Source organism: Canis lupus, chromosome 29 (genome assembly GCF_048164855.1).
Source record: "Canis lupus baileyi chromosome 29, mCanLup2.hap1, whole genome shotgun sequence".
NCBI classification, from domain to species: domain Eukaryota; kingdom Metazoa; phylum Chordata; class Mammalia; order Carnivora; family Canidae; genus Canis; species Canis lupus.
In genome coordinates, this window is record NC_132866.1 from 28656823 (window position 1) to 28676483 (window position 19661).

Sequence of the window (19661 nt, forward strand, 5' to 3'; positions counted from 1 at the left end):
TGCACTAGCATTTTTCACAGAGCCAGAACAACCAATCCTAAAGTTTCTATGGAACCACAAAAGACCCCAAACAGCCAAAGCAATTCTGAAAAAGAAAAACAAAACCGGAGGCATCACAAATCCAGATTTCAAGCTCTATTATAAAGCTGTAGTCATCAACACAGTATGGTACTGGCACAAAAACACATAGATCAGTGAAACAGAATAGAAAACCCAGAAATGGACCCAAAACTCTAGGGTCAACTAATATGCAACATAGGAAATTATATCCAGTGGAAAAAAGTCTCTTCAACAAATGATGTTGGGAAAACTGTTCAGCAACATGAAGAATGAAACTGAACCACTTTCTTACACCACACACAAAAATAAACTCAAAATGGATGAAAGACCTAAATATAAGACAGGAAACCATCAAAATCCTAGAGGAGAACACAGGCAGAAACCTCTTTGATGTTAGCTGTAGCAACTTCTTACTACACTCATCACTGGAGGCAAAGTAAACAAAAGCAAAAATGAACTATTGGGACTTCATCAATATAAAAAGCTTTTGCACAGCGAAGGAAACAACAGAACTAAAAGGCAGCCTATGGAATGGGAGAAGATATTTGCAAATGACATTATCTGATGAAGGGTTAGTATCCAAAATCTATAAATAACTTAGCAAACTCAACATCCAAAAAACAAACAACCCAGTTAAGAAACAGGCAGAGAAGACATGATTAGACACTTTTCCAAAGAAAACATCCAGATGGCTAACAGACACATGAAACGATGCTCAACATTATTCATCATCAGGGAAATACAAATCAACACCATGATGAGATACCACCTCATACTTGTCAGAATGACTAAAATTAACAACACAAGAAACAACAGGTGCTGGCAAGGATGCATAGAAAGGGGAACCTTGCACTATTGGTTGTAATGTGAACTCGTGCAGCCACTCCGGAGAACAGTTTGGAGATCCCTCAAAGTTAAAAATAGAACTACCCAACAATCCAGCAACTGCACTACTATTTACCTAAAGGATACAAAAATACAGATTTGAAGGGGTACATGCACCTCAATGTTTGTAGCAGCATTATTAGCAATAGGTAAACTATGGAGAGAGCCCAAATGGCCATCAATGGTGAATGGATAAAGAAGATGTGGTTTATATATACAATGGAATGTTACTCAGCCATCAAAAAAAAAAAAAAAAAAAGAAAAGAAAAAAGAAATCTTGACATTTGCAATAACAGGGATGGAGCTAGAGTATATTATGCTAAGTGAAATAGTCAGAGAAAGACAAAACCATATGATCTCACTCAGATGTGTAATTTAAGAAAGGATGCAGAGGAGCATATGGGAAAGGGTAAAAGAAAAAAAGAAGAGAGGGGAAACAAGCCACAAGAGACTCTTAATAATAGAGAACAAACTAACAGTTGATAGAAGGAGGTGGGTGAGGAATGGGCTAGATGGATGATGGGCATTAAGGAGAGCACTTGTGATGAGCACTGGGTGTTTTATGTAAGCGATGAATCACTTTGGAATTCTACTCCAGAAACCAATATTGCACTGTATGTTCACTATCTAAATTAAAAAATTTTTAATTTAAATTTTAAAAATTACATATTATGTCAAGCTTATAATTTTTATAATAAAACGATTTAAGTTGTATGGAGTTAGAATTTTTTCTATTTTTTTGGACCAGCCAATTTTGCCACTCAAAATAATTTCAAGTCATTTGCCTCAACTATGCAGCTCTCAAGGTTGGATACCTAATCTTTCTTCTATTGGGTGCTACTGAACTATGAAAAAATTCAATAAAGAACAGCATATAGCTTATTTTTCCATAGAAAAAATGAAACAATTGACTAATATATTCAATAAATACAATTAATGTTGAGAATACTTAGTTCTATATCATGTCCAGTTAGGACAAATAAAACAAAAAATTTGGCTTAGTGTGGGGAGGGTAAAATGGGGAAAAGAGAAAAAGAGGTAGCATGTTCAATGTAAGCAGAGGTGTAGAAAAGGAAAGGAAACCGAGGATAAGAGAGGACAGAAGAGAACAGAAACCAAAAGAATGGAGTAAAGTAAAAATTAGTTAACACCAGGAATAACAGTGCAAAGAAGGGAAGAGAAGCAGAAACTCTCCAAAGCAGTGAGAGCATAAGGACAATAAAGAAGGAAGATAATAAAAGTAAGGAAGATGATAGAGATGGTCGTGAGTAGAGGGAAAAACAGCTTTCTCCTTACTTTTAAGACAAGTTACAAATACTTTAATGGGTTCTAAGTAACTAGCAGTGTAAAGTTAACATGAGTAGTCATGATGATTGTTGAAGCTCTTTATGTAATAGCAACAAACTCTAAAACAGCTCCAATGAGCTAGATATATTATAAAAGCTGTCCTGTGAAAAGCATTCCAAATTTTTTTAGTTAAAAAATGATATGCTGATGCAAAAAGGGAAATAGAGACTGATAAATTAGTTGCATATTACAATACCATAAGGTGTAAAAAAACAAAAACAAAAACAAAAAAACCTCTTTTTGCAGATCTGAGTCAACAAAAACCTGTACTCTATAATGAGGAAATTAGAACACCAAGACTAGTATTTAAGTAAAAGGGACTCAGTTAAATAATCAAAAGTGACCTCAAAGTCCAACTTCTTCTGGCACATCTGTCACTGAAAAAACACACACTTTTTCATGACAGCTGAATTATATGTCATTTTGGAAAGATAGCTCCAGTTACCAAAAAAGGTTAGTTTCTTTTTCCAGAGAAAAAAAATCTGTAGACTACCATTTTGTAGATTTTTCAGATAATTTCCTTCTGATCAATTTTTAAAACTCCAAACTGATCTATCATGAAAGTGTTTATCAATGTCACTTTACTCACCCATCCATTCATCCAACAAATATTTATTAAGTGCCTACCATGTTATCAATATTCTCTATATTGCAGTTGAAAGGACCCAGAATATGCCACTGTGGCATAAAAATTATTTTGAGCTGAAAGCAGTTGAGTTCCTGAAATTCCTTATCTGCCCTAAAAGCAGAGCCTCCCACAAAAATTCAAAAAAGAACTCAATTGTCAAAAATCCTCTCTCTGGGAATAACTCATTAGCACCACATCCAAATAGACATTGTCACAAAACTATTTTATCTTCAATTTATCTTTTTTCTTTTTTTTTTTTTAAACTTTTATTTATTTATGATAGTCATACAGAGAGAGAGAGAGAGAGAGAGAGAGAGAGGCGCAGAAACATAGGCAGAGGGAGAAGCAGGCTCCATGCACCGGGAGTCCGACGTAGGATTCGATCCCGGGTCTCCAGGATCGCGCCCTGGGCCAAAGGCAGGCACTAAACCGCTGCGCCACCCAGGGATCCCTTATCTTCAATTTATTCTCATTAGGATCCATTTATTTATCTTTCAAAAAAATCTTTCCCCCACTCCACAAATGCTCTGTCTCCTTCCTCTATTAAATTCCTAAGTGCCCTTCTCCTCCTTCCTCTTCATTTATTAAAATGGTATATGTAAGATTAATCCTACAAATCCTAAGCACCTCTTTGAGTCACATTTCTTTGTGAACTCTAATACATATTCATATAATTAAAATCTGTTTTTCCTCTGACTAACCTGTGTTTTGTCAGTTTAATTCACAGGCCCTCAAACATAAAACCTAAGAAAGCAGAGAAATATTCTTTCCTCTCTGACATGGTAAATGAGAATATTACTACTGCAATGGAGCTTACATGTATATGGAAGATAGACAACAGATAGGTAATATTTATATAATAAAATTTCAGGTAGCAATTATGTATAATGAAAAAACAATAAAGCAGGCTGCTGCCTGAGTGTCTCAGTCAGATAAGTGTCTGCCTTTGGCTCAGGTCATGATCTCAGGTTCCTGGGATGGAGCCCCATGCCAGGCTCCTTGCTCAGCAGGGAGTCTGTTGCTCCCTCTCCCTTTGCTTGCTTCCCCTGCTCATTCTTTCATTCTATTTCTCTCAAATAAATAAATCCTTTAAAAAAATCAATCAAGTAAGGTAGTGAAATAGAGTAAAAGGGGAAATGGGCTATCTCATAGAATTTAATAGTTGTTCAGAGCATTAAGTGGAACAAGGCCACTTAGTATTCTCAAATATGCTAAAGTAAAGCAATCATAATACAAAATATTATATCTAGAAAGCTGAAATGATTTTAGGAGAAAAAAAAAGTCACATTTAACTGTTTCTTCCAAGTGAGAGCTTTCCAAAATATGGACAAATTAAACTAACTCTACCACTTTTGGGAGGAAGCTGGTTTCCATAAAAGATTATTGAGAACTATATGCTTACCTAAAGCTATCAAAGTGATTTAACAATATAAAACATTTACTAAGTATCAAATTTTGTGCTATTATCTGAAATAATCCATAACTATTCTAGGAGGTAGGCGCTATAAATATATTAAGTTGGTAGATGAAGAAACTGAAGTTTAGAATGGTTAGGTAATTTGCCGAGTTACTGTCAATAAACGGCAAAACCAGGATTTAAACACAGACCTTTCTAATCCCAAAACCTATGCTTTATCCAGTGTATTACACTGCTAGGTAATTACTTCAAAAAATAAAGTTAGCATGATCTCACATGTGGAATCTAAAAAGTCAAATACATAGAAACAGAGAATAAAACACTGGTATCAAGGGTGAGGAGGTGGGGTATATGGGTAGATATTAGTCAAAAGATACAAAGTTGCAATTATGCAGGATGAATAAAACTACAGATCTAAAATACAACATGACTATACTGCACTGAATACTGAAAATTTGCTAAGAGAATAATATTTCAGATGCTCTCATCTTCCCCCTCCCACACATTCCCCAAATAGTGACTAGCTGAGGAGATGGATATATTAATTAGCCTGACTGTAACCATCTCACTGTGTATGTTAATGTCAAAATACCATGTACACCCTAAATACAATTTTTATTTTATAAAAAAGAAGTTAATGTATGAGAATATTTAACCTAGTGCTTCCTGCCAACCAATGATTAAACAAACTACAGATCACATAAGCAACAACAGTGATTATGAAATCTAAGACATGACTATGGCAATTATATCTACCTTATTCTCTCCTCCATAGTGACTAACAATTTTAAAATGAAAACCTGATTCATCAACTCTTCTATTTTAAAACCCTTCAGACTTCCCCACTGCCCCAAGGATAAAATACAAACTCTTCAACAATTTTCAAGGCTTTGGACAGCATTTTTCTCTTTACATTCAGCATTCTGGTTTCTTCAATATCTTGGCAAGTTATGATTACTTTTGTTTCCAGGCCTTTTTGTATACTATTTTTTCTGCATGAAGCATTCACCTACTTAATTATCACTCAAATGAGTAAGACACTGCAGTGCGTGTGATGTCTCTTCTTCTGGGGAGCTAACTAGAACCCCGTGCTTACATCTAGCGTTAGTTCCTCTCAAATGTGCCCCTTTAGTACTTAATTTTTTTTTTTCTCATTAAACTTTTGTTTTAATGGGTCTCAAAATTCTGTGACAGATTTTTGGTCAAGTTGTTTCCATTAAAAAGTACTGATTTTAAAAACTAATAACTTAAAACTGCCACACACGCACAAAAAAAAACAAAAAACAAAAAAAAAACCAAATGGTCCACAAAACATTCTCCTTTCCTTCTGAAGGTTTTACGATGCATTGTTATCATTAACCAGTCTTTTACTATTAAACTTAAATGGCCAATTGCCACAAACAGTTCTGAGACCGTTCTTCCACCACTGATTAAGACTGGGGTGGCAGGTATTGGGGATAATATTCATTTAGCCTTCTGAGCTTTCTGGGCAGACTTGGTGACTTTGCCAGCTCCAGCTGCCTTCTTGTCCACTGCTTTGATGACACCCACAGCAACGGTCTGTCTCATGTCACGAACAGCAAAATGGCCCAGAGGAGGATAGTCAGAGAAGCTCTCAACACACATAGGTATGCCAGGAACCATATCAACAATGGCAGCATCCCCAGATTTCAAGAACTTGGGACCATCTTCCAGCTTCTTTCCAGAACAACGATCTATCTTTTCCTTCAGCTCAGCAAACTTGCAAGCAATGTGAGCTGTGTGACAATCCAGCACAGGTGCATATCCAGCACTGATTTGGCCTGGATGGTTCAGGATAATCACCTGAGCTGTGAAGCCAGCTGCTTCCATTGGTGGGTCATTTTTGCTGTCACCAGCCATGTTGCCACGACGAACATCTTTGACAGATACGTTCTTGACATTGAAGCCCACATTGTCCCCAGGAAGAGCCTCACTCAAAGCTTCATGGTACATTTCAACAGACTTTACTTCAGTTGTAACATTGACTGGAGCAAAGGTGACCACCATACCAGGCTTAAGAACACCAGTCTCCACTCGACCCACTGGGACAGTACCAATACCACCAATTTTGTAGACGTCTTGGAGAGGCAGACGCAAGGGCTTATCAGTTGGACGAGTTGGTGGCAGAATGCAATCCAGGGCTTCAAGCAGTGTGGTTCCACTGGCATTCCCATCTTTACGGGTGACTTTCTATCCCTTGAACCAAGGCATGTTAGCACTTGGCTCCAGCATGTTGTCACCATTCCAACCAGAAATTGGCACAAATGCTACTGTGTCAGGGTTGTAGCCAATTTTCTTAATGTAGGTGCTGACTTCCTTAACGATTTCCTCGTATCTCTTCTGGCTGTAGGGTGGTTCAGTGGAATCCATTTTGTTAACACCAACAATTAGTTGTTTTATACCCAGTGTGTAAGCCAGAAGGGCATGCTCATGGGTCTGCCCATTCTTGGAGATACCTGCTTCAAAATCACCAACACCAGCAGCAACAATCAGGACAGCACAGTCAGCCTGAGATGTGCCTGTAATCATGTTTTTGATAAAGTCTCTGTGTCCTGGGGCATCAATGATGGTCACATAATACTTGCTGGTCTCGAATTTCCACAGGGAGATATCAATGGTGATACCACGTTCAGGTTCAGCTTTCAGTTTATCCAAGACCCAGGCATACTTGAAGGAGCCTTTTCCCATCTCAGCAGCCTCCTTCTCAAATTTTTCGATAGTTCTTTTGTCGATCCCACCACATTTGTAGATCAGATGGCCAGTAGTGGTAGACTTGCCCGAATCTACGTGTCCAATGACGACGATGTTGATGTGAGTCTTCTCCTTTCCCATTTTGGTTTAGGTTTAGCGGTGGTTTTCACGACACCTGCGTTCTGGCGGCAAACCCGTTGTGAAAAAGCCCTAATTTTTTTTTTTTTTTAATTAAGTAAACTCTATCCCCCAATGTGGGACTTGAACTCACAACCCAGGGATCAAGAGTCATATGCTCTACCATCTAGGCCAGCCAGGTGCCACTTAGTATCTTCCTTTTATTATAGCACTCTGTTAGAAATGCCTGTTCTATTAAAAGTGCCAATTGTGCACCAAACTGGAAGAGCATTGACTACATACACACACACACACACACACACTGTGGTCACTACCATAGTACAAATGCCCTGCAGTTAATATATACTTAATAAATATTTGTAAAATCAGTAGGTTCTAGGCTAGAAAACTCACATCAATCCTTAGATGAAATTTCTGAAAATTATTTTCACCACTATAGGAAAGTGAACATAATCAGATTTCAACACAGGAACACTAAAAAACATCAGTAATAGCAGTAGTAATAATAATAATAGAAACTAACTTGTAGTAAGATCTATTATACATCACACATGATGCTAAGGCTCTTACATATCTTATCCCTAGCAATTATCAGAACCCTATAGAGAAAGTTTAAACTTATCTCAATTGCACATATAAGGAAATAGAAGCTTAGTCATCTATTCAACACTACCCAGCAAATAAGTGTCTGAGTCTTAAAGCAGAATTCTCTTGTCTCAAGGTCCACACTCACTAATTTAGAATGGCTCTGGACTGGTGTCAGAAAAACAGTCAAACCACAAAGTCATTTTTTGACTGATCTACAAATGATGCTAACTCATCATGGAAATTCATACAAGAGAAAATTATAGGAATGCCTGGGTGTCTGCCTTTGGCTCAGGGCATGATTTCGGAGTCCTGGGATCGAGTCCCACATTGGGCTTCCTGCATGGAGCCTGTTTCTCCCTCTCCCTATGTATCTGCCTCTCTCATGAATAAATAAATAAAATCTTTTAAAAAAAGAGAGAGAGAAAAAATATATTTTCTCCTATCTTGATAGATAAGGAGATATGAAGAAAAATATAATTTTGTTTTAGAATTCACTTCCAACTGATAATTATTTCAAATTTTATATGGGATCCCCTGACTATACACAGGCTGACAGTGAGATGACATGGCTTAAAACCATGAAATACTGATGGCTGAGAAAAGGTAAAATTTGCTATGGTTATCCAAGTTAGAGTAAATCCTTAAGCAATGTCTATAATTTGACCTCAAGAGCCTTAACTACTAAAAACACTCATGTGAAAGAGAGGCACCTGGGTGGTGCAGTAGGTTAAACATTCGGCTCAGGTTCTGTCTCAGGGTCTTGAGATCAAGCTTGTGTTGGGCTCTGGGCTGAGCGCAGAGTCTGCTTAAGACTCTCTCTCCCTCTCCCCCCTCCCCTGCTCTCTCTCTCTAAAATAAATAAATAAATCTTTAAAAAACTAGAAACATTCATGTGAAAGAAATATATATACATATTACAACCTGCTTGCTTTTCTGTAGAGAGTAACCACTAAATCAGTAATATTTAGTTTCATAACCTAGCTGAACAACAGAGTATCAGGAGCAACCACAACAGAGTTAGGAAGAAAGGAAAGAAATTATGTATACCTGATCTATGAGTCGCTTTATTAAGGGCAGCCCTTCTAGTGCTGAACTGTCACAGCCACTGGTCAATACTCGTTCAAATCCCAAGGTTAAAAGGGTCTCTAGAGCTGCCATTGGATCATGAACCATGTCAAAGGCTGAAATGAATAAAATGTATTTGAATTTTGAACAGATATTCTCTAAAACAGTGCTTTCTAAAATGTAGTATACACACAGTGGTGTGCTGGACCTAGCTCATACTGGCAAGCCAAAGCCAACTGTTAAATATTCAGGAGTTTTGCAAGCATCATTGTTAATCTATTGACAGCTTGAAATCAGTCAAGGTGGGAGAAGTTAAACCACAGAAATCAACAAATACTATATATCAGAGCTCTTTTAGTCCAAGAACAAGTTTACTAGCATACCACAGTGACATGCATAAACATTTTAGATGGTACTCATTTGAATAGATTTACTTAAACACAGATTAGAAGTGAAACATTTCTATTTTTCATGATTTATAAAAATTTCTCTTTAAAATAAGCTCTCTTAAAAAAATAAACTCACTTAAGGTTTTATTTAAAGAAAATTATTAAATAAACTTACACAGGTAGCACTCCAATATGGTAAACTGTAAATATGATAGGCCAAGTAACTCGATTTTGGAAAACTCTGCTCTAAAGTTTCAGACAAACTAGACAAACTGGACTTCAGACAAACAGTATAGTCACCAGTTCTAAAAACAACCTAGGGGCAACTGGGTGGCTCAGTGGTTAAGTGTCAGCCTTTGGCTCAGGTCATGATCCTGGGGTCCTGGGATTGAGTCCCGCATTGGACTCCCTTTGGGGAGCCTGCTTCTCCCTCTACCTGTGTCTTTGTGTCTCTCTCTGTGTCTCTCACGAATGAATTAATGAATAAATGAATAAATAAATCTTTAAAAATGGCCTTGACTCACATTATTATTGACTAATACTTTCTGCTATTCCATTTACTTCAAATACTTAAGGCTCATAGTATAAGGACAACAGACTATCTAAACTTACAGTTCCATTCTATTTTCCAAGAGACTTTTCTCCCCCTTAGAGAGGAAAGTGGCAGTAGGAACCTCGAAAAACTACTTCTGCTTTGGTTCTGAGCACTGCTACATCATTTGGAAGTTCTAATCTATGGTGGATTAGGCACTTGACTCCTTTACTTTACCCTTTAGTGTATGCAGACAGCTAAATGTACCATGGAGGCTTTTCCTTTTTTGTAACAGTGCCTCACCAGTGATTAAATTATCATACTATCTCATTAAATACATGAGTGAAAAAAATATGGAACCCACAACAATGCAAAATTTGGAAAATATGAAAATATTTTTGTTAAATATATTGAAGGAAAAGAAATTTGAATGATTTTCTTAAAGAACAGAGAAAAATACATTCTATATGACATGTTTACTTTTTAAATTATTTAGCATGCCAAAGTTTAAACTATATATTTTTCAGATAAATGTTTACTAATTTAAATTACTTTTCATATTAAAAAAAATTTTTGGTCAGTCTCAAGGTGCTGAATTTTAAACACTCTAACATCCTTTAGTTATTACTAGTTTATGAGAAGCATTGCTAATCAGTGAGCCAAGAAAACAGTTTTCTGGTGGTATTCGTTTGAAAAAGAAACAAGAATAACAAATGTTTTATCTCTAATTTCTATAAATAGATGCAAATACTGGTGCCCGCTCTTATCCTAATCTTTGAATGCTTATTCAAAAGGACACATTCAACAATTTCTTAAGCATATATCATCAGTAAAAAAAACAAAAAAGACTTAAGACTTCTTTCTTTTCATGTATAACAGAGTGCCTTCTTCAGGCAAAATTGACACTTGTTCCCACATTTTACTAAGATTTGACAAAAGTGTACAGAAATTATAACTACCTGATTTATAGATAAGAGGTATTGTTTACATAAAATTATCAGATACTTTTTAGAAATCATTCTGATGTAGACAAACTATCAATAACGTAGTTTTGTGTATGACAGTGGATATTTCTTCATTTACTATCCACCGTCTATTCCTTCTTTCCTCCTTCTCAATAGCAACCAATTCTTATGTAGATATCCACCTCCATCTCTGCTCATGAATTTTATATTCATCTGGGAATGCTGGTCGCACCACTAGCTCCTAACTGGTCTTGTCTGGCTTAAGCCAGGCAGTACGTTTCATTTCACTGGTCACAGTGGTATATTCTTTTGGGGATTACACAGGATCTAAGGTAATCTAATAAAAATGAATCTCAGCAGGTGCTTGACTGGTTCTGCTGGAAAGCTTGTGACTCTTGATCTTGGGGTTGTGAGTTCAAGCCCCACATTGGGTGTAGAGATTACTTAAAAATAATCTTTGAAAAAAGTGAATCTCAGAATTCTTGCTTGGAATGCTGTGATAAGTATATACACATGTAAGCAATTCCTATTCTCTCACTCTTAGATATAATAGTATTATATCCCACTACCACCACCAGTACTTTTCACAACTAAGCTTCAAATTGTGCATCTCCAAATTTATAACAGTCCTGAGGTCAATGTAAAGAAACCAACTGGTATCACTGTAACACTCTAGTATTGTGTTCCATAAAAAGGTTATGGCATTTGGTGAAATAAGAAAACTGACACCGTTCAATAGAACTTTTAAAATGGAAATGACTCACCTCGGTGGAAAGTGACTGGTAGAGGACGGCATATAGCTATAAAAAGAAAGCCAAATAATATAAATGAAGAGATCATCACTGACTACTACACATAGATTTTTCCATGTTAGAAGAGCCTTTTTTATACTTTTCTCTCCTAAGAAGTAAGGACAATGAACTAAAATAATAAAATGGTAGCCTTCCAATTTCAGAATTCCTATGTACCCAGTAATCTCTGACTTTCATACCAAAAAAAAGATCATTCACTCCTTAGCTAGACCAAATAAAAATTATGCTATCTGGTTACTATAAAGGCAGCATTACATCTATTACTTTTTTTTTTTTTTTCTTTTTTTTTTTTTTACATCTATTACTTTTACCCCTCTGAGAATCTTCAAGAAAATACTCTGGCCTACTAATAGAAGTAGTATGTGTCTGCCATCTCCAGATCTCCCCATCCTCACCAACTGCAATAGCTTTTGAAGTTTTTGGTGTAGTGATTAAAGGAATCAAGGTAAACTTCCCTTAAAACCTTCCAGGAACAGTAGCTGAACTTGATCTATATCAACTTAGAAGTCAGTAGGACTAGAATACATATGCCCTCTGCCCCAAATATCTAGATAACTACTGCTTAAAATAGGTTAGCAGAAGTGCCTGCAGATGTTACTGAAAAGCCAGTTTTCAGAAAAATTTGAGTTTTTCTTTTTTTTTAATTTGGGGTGACACACAATGTTATGTTAGTTTCAACATCAGGAGTATTAAATGCAATCATCGCAGAGGCTTTTTGGTCTCAGGTACAAATTCTTACCCACAAGGGACATGCACAACTCTTTGTCAATGTTCCCATCTTCAGTCAATGCTCCAAATACCAAACCATCAGCACCATAAAGCTTGGCAAGACGAATGTCAGCCTTCATCACCTCAACTTCGCGATCTGAATATAAAAAGTCACCTCCACGTGGCCGAATCATCACAAAAACTGGGATCTGAACACACTGCTTCACTACTTGAAGGACACCTAAAAGAAAAGAGAACAGACTAATTGAAATTCAAATGTGAACTAACAGCTCAAGGAAGTTAATAAAATTTATTGGCCTTTTACATTTGCTCTTGTATATTATGCCTACAAGAAAAGGAAGCAATGACTGAGGAAATCAGAGAAAGGTGGATCTGAAGGAATGACAACATTAATAAAAAAAGTGCATGTAATAGAAATTAAGTAATAGAATCAAGGGTAAAAAAGAGCAATTTAGAAAACAAAAGGATTTTACTGCATTTTTTAAAAGCACTTGTCAGTTGACTAAAGTAAAATCCTTTTACTGGATATGACATTTGAAAGTGTAATAACTAGCAGGCTCAATATTCTGCCAGTGTATTCCGTAAGATCCGATTTTTCCTCTGATTGATTATAGTTCTAGTTAGAACCTACTATAGAGATGTTTACATAAGTCTAAAGTTTATGTCTCTTCCATGATTTACACTGTAGTTACATCTCAATAAACCCATCTTAAGCTGAAAAAATCCTAAGCCAAAATGCCTTTAATATACCCAACCTATTGAACATTACAGCTTAGCCTGGCCTCCATAAACACGCTCAGAACACTTACATTAGCCTATAGTTGGGCAAAATCATCCAATGGGAATCCTATATTATAATACGGTGTTGAGGGACACCTGGGTGGCTCAGCGGTTGAGCTTCTGCCTTTCACTCAGGGCATGATCCCGGAGTTCCTGGATCGAGTCCCACATCGGGCTTTCTGGATAGAGCCTATTTCTCCCTCCGCCTATGTCTCTGCCTCTCTCTCTCTCTCTCTCTCATGAATAAATAAATAAAATATTTTAAAAAATAATACAGTATTGAATATCCCATATAATTTATTGAATACAATACTTAAAGTGAAAAACAGAATGGCTATATGGGTACAGAATGTTTGCAAGTGTTTATTCTTGTGATCACATGGCTGACTGGGAGCTGTGGCTCCAATATCACGAGAGTACCATACTACAAGTGGCTTAGCCTAGGAAAAGATCAGAATTCAAAATTCAAAGTACAACTTCTATTGATGCATATTACTTTTGAACCATCTTAAACTCAAAAAATCATAAGCCAAAGCATCATATATCAGTAACTATGTATATGTTCTGTAACAAGCACAATGGATTTACTTCTTTTTCCCTGCTAAAAGAACTCAAATTTTGCATAGGATTGCAATATGCCCAATAGCAAGCAATGAATCATGATTGCTGTTGCAAAAAAAAGACTGCAATCAAATTTAGAGACGTTCTAGAAATTTCACAGAATGGCCAGGGAATGCCTTCCTTTAATGAGAAGATTCCAAAGCACTATTGCATATATAAACCTTTTATACTACATAGTGCTATTATCAACCTCAGAGTAACATAAAAGAGTCAGAAATTCATACAGGGACTTCTGCTTTTGACAGGGACTTGATTTACCCTCTCACCTACAATAACCAAAAACCACATATGAATATGTAAAATATATGAAATGATGGTTTATAAGACATTGCGTGTCAAGTAACAAAGACCTATGATGCCTGAAAGATGGGAAACAAATGAAGTAAGCTCTATAATTGACCCAAATTACTACCTTGAGGGTTTTCTAGGTTGCAGCATAGAAAGAGGGAACCCAGGTGGAGGCCAGAGAATTCTGAGTTGAAGAGACAAAGCTGAGGGATCCCTGGGTGGCGCAGCAGTTTGGCGCCTGCCTTTTGCCCAGGGCGTGATCCTGGAGACCCGGGATCGAGTCCCACGTCGGGCTCCCGGTGCATGGAGCCTGCTTCTCCCTCTGCCTATGTCTCTGCCTCTCTCTCTCTCTCTCTCTCTGTGACTATCATAAATAAATAAAAATTAAAAAAAAAAAAAAGAGACAAAGCTGAGAGTCCAGGGAGACCAAGTGACTAGAGTTCTCAGAAAAGAGCACCAGGAAGGAGAGGAAGAGAACTTTAGAGATTTACAGAGAATCTCCATCCAATATTCAGCTCAGTACTGATTGCACATATGCAAGGAAACTATGCAAGACCAGGGAAAAATCCATTGAAAAGAATTAGAAAGAAATAATGCCTGTCATTCACACCTGTCAGGCCAAAAATAATGCCTATTCCCAAAAGGAAGATAGGAAAAGTTGAAGATTTATGGGTAGAGTACACAGAAGGGTATTGCTTCAATAGTGGGAAATAATTAACTCTAGACTGACCACTATTCCAGGACTGCTTAACAAATTTTAAAGGCAAGACCCAAAAGGAACAAACTTTCCAAATAACCCAACTGTTCGAGAATATTTATAGTGATACAAACGTATTCAGGACCCAACAAAGCAAAATTCATGTCTGGCAACCAGTAAAATTATCAGGCAGGAAAATAAGATGCATAATTAGGTGATTAATCAATCAAATGAAACCAACCTAGACCTGATATAGATATTAAAATTAGCAGCCAAATTATTAAAATACCTATTATAACTTTATTTAAAATCTTCAAGAATTCAGAAACTATGAGATATAACAGACTCAAATTAAACTTCTAAAGATCAAAATGACAACGTTCGAGATGAAAAATTTACTAGGCAGGTTTAATAGCAGATTAGACATTGTACAGAAAAGATTAATACATTTGGAAACAAATCAATAGGATCCATGCAAAATGAAACAGAGAAAAAGGTGATTAAAATAAAAAGGGGGTGCCTAGATGGCTCAGTCAGTTAAACATCCGACTCTTGATCTCAGCTCAAGTGTCCATCTCACCATGCTGAGTTTAAGCCTTGCATTGGGCTCCACACTGGGTGTGGAACCCACTTAAAAAGGGGAGGGGCAGTGAATTGTAGGACAACTTCAAGCAGTCTAAAACAAGTATAACTGAAGTCTCTGAAGGAGGGAGTGTAATATGTTGAATGTTGAAATTTTTCCAAATGTGATGAAAACTATACATCTATAAAACTATACATCTATAAAACTATACATCTATAAAACTATAAAACATGAAGAAAATCATAATCAGGTATATGGCTTTCACATCATTCAAAGCCAGGAATAAAAAACTTTTAAAGCAACCACAGAAAAAAGACATTACATAGGAAAACAAACAAACAAACAAAAAACCCTAAAGGTATGGATGATACCAGATTTCATTTGAGAAATACCACCAACAAGACGACAATGGAGAAAACATCTTTAAAGTACTGAAAGAAGAAAAAAATTGTCAAACTACAATTCCAAACCCAGCAAAAAATAGCTTTCATAAATAGGGGAAGATGTTTTGAGACATACAAAAGCTGAAAGAATTCATCCCCAGCATACTCGCACTACAAAAAAAAAAAAAAAAAAAAAAAAAAAAAAAAGTTAATAGAATTACTTCAGACAGAAGGAAAATGAAATCTGATGGAAATACAGATCCACACAAAGAAATGAAGAACACCAGAAATACTTACTACACGTAGGTAAATACATGACTGTTTTCTTATTATTCTAATCTATTATCTATTCCTATCTTATTATTCTTAATCTATTATTAAGAGATAACAGATTCTGTTAAGATTTATTTAAGAGAGTACAAGTGGCAGGGGGCAGAGGACGAGGCAAAGAGTATTAAGCAGACTCCCCACTGAGTGCAGAGCCCTATATGGGGCTCAATCTCAAGACCCTGAGATCATGACTTGAGTTGAAATCAACCAACTGAGCCACCCAGGAGCCCCTAATTGACTTTTTAAACAAAAATAATAATGTAGTGTGGAGTGTATGTATTTTTACCACATACTGAAGTAAAATGTATGACAACAGCACAAAGACCAGGATGGGAGAAATGAAGACAATATGCTGAGGGTGCTGGGATGAAAATATAAAAGAAAAAATCCTGTTAATATTACTACAGTAATATTAATATTAATCCAGTTAATATTACTGCAGAGCAACTGAACCAACATTAACTATCTATGTCTCAACTTTTTGATGTATAAGGATCTCATCTTTGATAGACAGGTTTGTTTGTAACCATAAGCACTTCTAACTGATTCAATATCCACAGAATAGTTAACATATTAGTAACATTAGTAAAAGATCTCAGTGAAACATATTTTCCATTGTCTCTAGGCTCTATAAACTCCTACTAGAAAATAGGAAAAACACTTACCCATGCTGGGTGTGGTTCCTCCTTCCAATAAACCAGAACATAATTCAATCCGACCAGCACCTATGATAAAAAAAAAAAAAAGCATTTCTCAACAAATAAACTTTTAAAAATTAAAAATTTTAAGAAGCATTGATCAAAAATGATTGTCCAAAATAAATACTTATGAAACTGTAAACTTAACATTTTTTCCCAAATAGAGCAAAATCTTACAAACTGAGAGAAAATCAAATTATAAAACTAGAGTAAAACTCTATTTTTAATCCCAACTATATTCTGCAACCCACACCGTGTTACTGATAGTCAAGAATTAATTCAAGTTAAGCTAGGTCTCTTGAAATTTTGTATTGCAGAGTTGCCTCCCCACAAAGAAGGATGTGATTCAGAATAAGTATGGTCTGGATTGACCATAGTGTAACACTGACCCTTCACAGATAATAATCTTTTCCAAGAAATTTTGTATAACAGTGTTGCCTCTCCATGTATAAGGAAGGATATGACTCAGAATAAGTATGGTCTGGATTGACCATAGTGGAAAGCTGACCCTTCATGGATAATAACAATCTTTTCCAAGAGTCTTCCTTTTTCTAAGCTTTATAAAATTACAAGGTAATTTAAGTCAATAAATTTTGAAATTTATTATTTCAAGAATAAGAGAATGTTGAAAGCAGATTAACTATCAGATTACAGGGTCCTGTCAAAAGAGTCTCAGGATCCAGCCTTAAGAAGCTTGTACCAGCCAAACATGGGATACTTTGAGCTTTAATAAGAATAACTATAGTGTAATAAAACATATCAAACATGTCTAAATCCAGGTTCATAATGATAAAATGATTCACTGAGGGATAGAGAATAAATTCATTATCCAAAATCAGTAAACAGAGGAAAAGGAGGAAATATTTATCCTGCCTTTCTTATAGTAACTGAACCTCAATAGAACCAAACAGTCAATGAAGGAAAGTTCTTTTAGAAGAAGCACACTGCTAATAAGTGAAAAGTAAATGTTAGTCCTAGTATAGCACAATTTTTCAAACCCCACTAAAATATGCACTGCTAAAATTATTAGGTGAAAAGATGAAAGAAGACCTTATAAAGGATGGATCAGGCTGACAATGTCTTAATCCACTGCAGGCCAAAGGCCACAGGTTTGTTTGTTTTTTGTTATGGCCTATAAATCAAAAAAATTTATTTTTAAAAAATAAAAATCTTTATTGATATATAATTCACATACCATACAACTCATCCATTTAAAGTCAAAAGACTTGTACCCCAAAAAGAAACCTCATACCGTTTAGCAGTCACCTTCCCTTCTCCCATGACCCTCAACCCTAGGCAACTACTTCCTGTCTCTAAAATTTGCCTAATGTGGACATTTCATACAGGTGGAATCATACAGCATGTGGTATTTTGTGACTGTTTTTTTCTACTTAGAATAAATTTCAGGATTCATCTATGTTGTAGCATGTATTAGCACTTCACTCTTTTTATTGCCAAATTAAGAATGGCTTTAACATTTTCAGAGGATTATTTTAAAAACACAAATATTCCACAAAGAACAAATGCTGCCAGGAAAGCTGAAAATATATACTATGTTGCTCTTTTTTTTAAAAGATTTATTTATTTATTTAGAGAAAGTGAGTACAGAAGTGAGCAGGGGGAGGGGCAAAAGGAGGAGAGGGGAAGAATCTCAAGCAGACTCCCTTATGACTCTGAGATTATGACCTGACCTGAAATCAAGAGTTGGACACTTAACCAACTGAGCCACCCAGATGCCCCTATACTATGTTGGCTCTTTAGAAAAAGTGTCCTGATTCCCTGATATAGATGAAAGCATGGCCACGTGCTTAAACTAGTAGATGCTGAGTGATGGGGATTCATTATACTATTTTCTCTACTTTGTATATATTTGAAATTCTCTAAAATAAAAAGTTAAAAAAAATATATGATCCTGAGATGATGGGAATTTCTATACTTCCCATTAAAGCAGGTTCAAAATGCAAAACAAATCTTGAGGTAAAAATAATGTTTAAAAAAAAAAGATAATGGGAGCATGTGGGTGGCTCAGTCGGTTAAGTATCTACTTTCATCTCAAATCATGATCTCAGGGTTCTGGGATGAGCCCTGTGTCTGGCTCCTCAGCAGGGATCCTGCTTCTCCCTCTCCCTCTGCTTCTCCACCCACTTGTGCTTTCCCTCTCAAACAAATAAAATCTTAAAAAAAAAGATAAAAGTCTTGATGATGAAAATGGCAGCAAAACTGTTAAATCATCTTTAAATCAAGTTTGAAAAAAATGAAGTCTTTGCTAAGCTCAATTAAAAAAAAAATGAAGTTGGTGGGGAAGCACTACTATTGTGGACACTTGACTCAAAATGTGATCTGGAGGAATAAGATTAGAAGATGATAAAGATTGGTAACTTGCCAGTATGTTTTCCAGTTGGTTGGCTGCTTTCAAAAAGATCACTAGGATCCCTAGAGATCAAAAGGGCTCCCAAGATCAGTTCATGGGATTCCTTTCAGACTTCTTTTTTTTTTTTAGAGGGGGAGAGAGGGTTGGGGGAGGGGTATGAGGAGAGAAGGAGAGAGAGAGAATCCCAAGCAGGCTCCACACACAGCACAGAGCCCCCACCTGGGGCTTGATCATACAACCCTGAGATCATGACCTGAGCTGAAATCAAGAGTTGGATGCTTAACTGACTGAGCCACCCAGGTGCCCCCATTTTCAGACTCTTAAAAGGACTGCCAACTGTCATTCATTCTCTTTTGTCTTACCTCCTCTTTCTGCATTTACAGCTGACTCTACTGAATCAACACACACTTCCATGAGAAATCCATTTGCCGTTCCTAAAATACATGGAGAACAATGCAATTTCATGATGGTACTATCCATCCAAACCAATCTACCACCATTATTTTACATTTTGCTGCCCAAATCCAATGTCCAATAATAGGCAAGTAGGTAAGTACACTAGAGACCATGAATGCAGTAAAATACCATACTGATTATTAAATTGATGTCTCTGAACTGCGAAATAAGTACACAGACACATGTA

At 36.2% G+C, this 19661-nt stretch overlaps 1 protein-coding gene across 5 annotated transcripts in view; it reads right to left on the reverse strand.

The window, feature by feature from the left end:
- Positions 1-19661, reverse strand: part of CUTC (cutC copper transporter) — a 38175-nt gene that overhangs the window by 15383 nt on the left and 3131 nt on the right. For 4 of the 5 annotated variants that reach the window (XM_072805731.1, XM_072805732.1, XM_072805730.1 and 1 more), the window contains exons 2-6: positions 19381-19452; positions 16615-16674; positions 12278-12487; positions 11491-11526; positions 8823-8956 (exon numbers count right to left, since the gene is read on the reverse strand). In XM_072805731.1, coding sequence (XP_072661832.1) covers positions 8823-8956; positions 11491-11526; positions 12278-12487; positions 16615-16674; positions 19381-19452 — 512 coding nt within the window. The remainder of the gene's footprint in view (positions 1-8822; positions 8957-11490; positions 11527-12277; positions 12488-16614; positions 16675-19380; positions 19453-19661) is intronic. The other variant, XM_072805734.1, reaches the window with a different exon arrangement.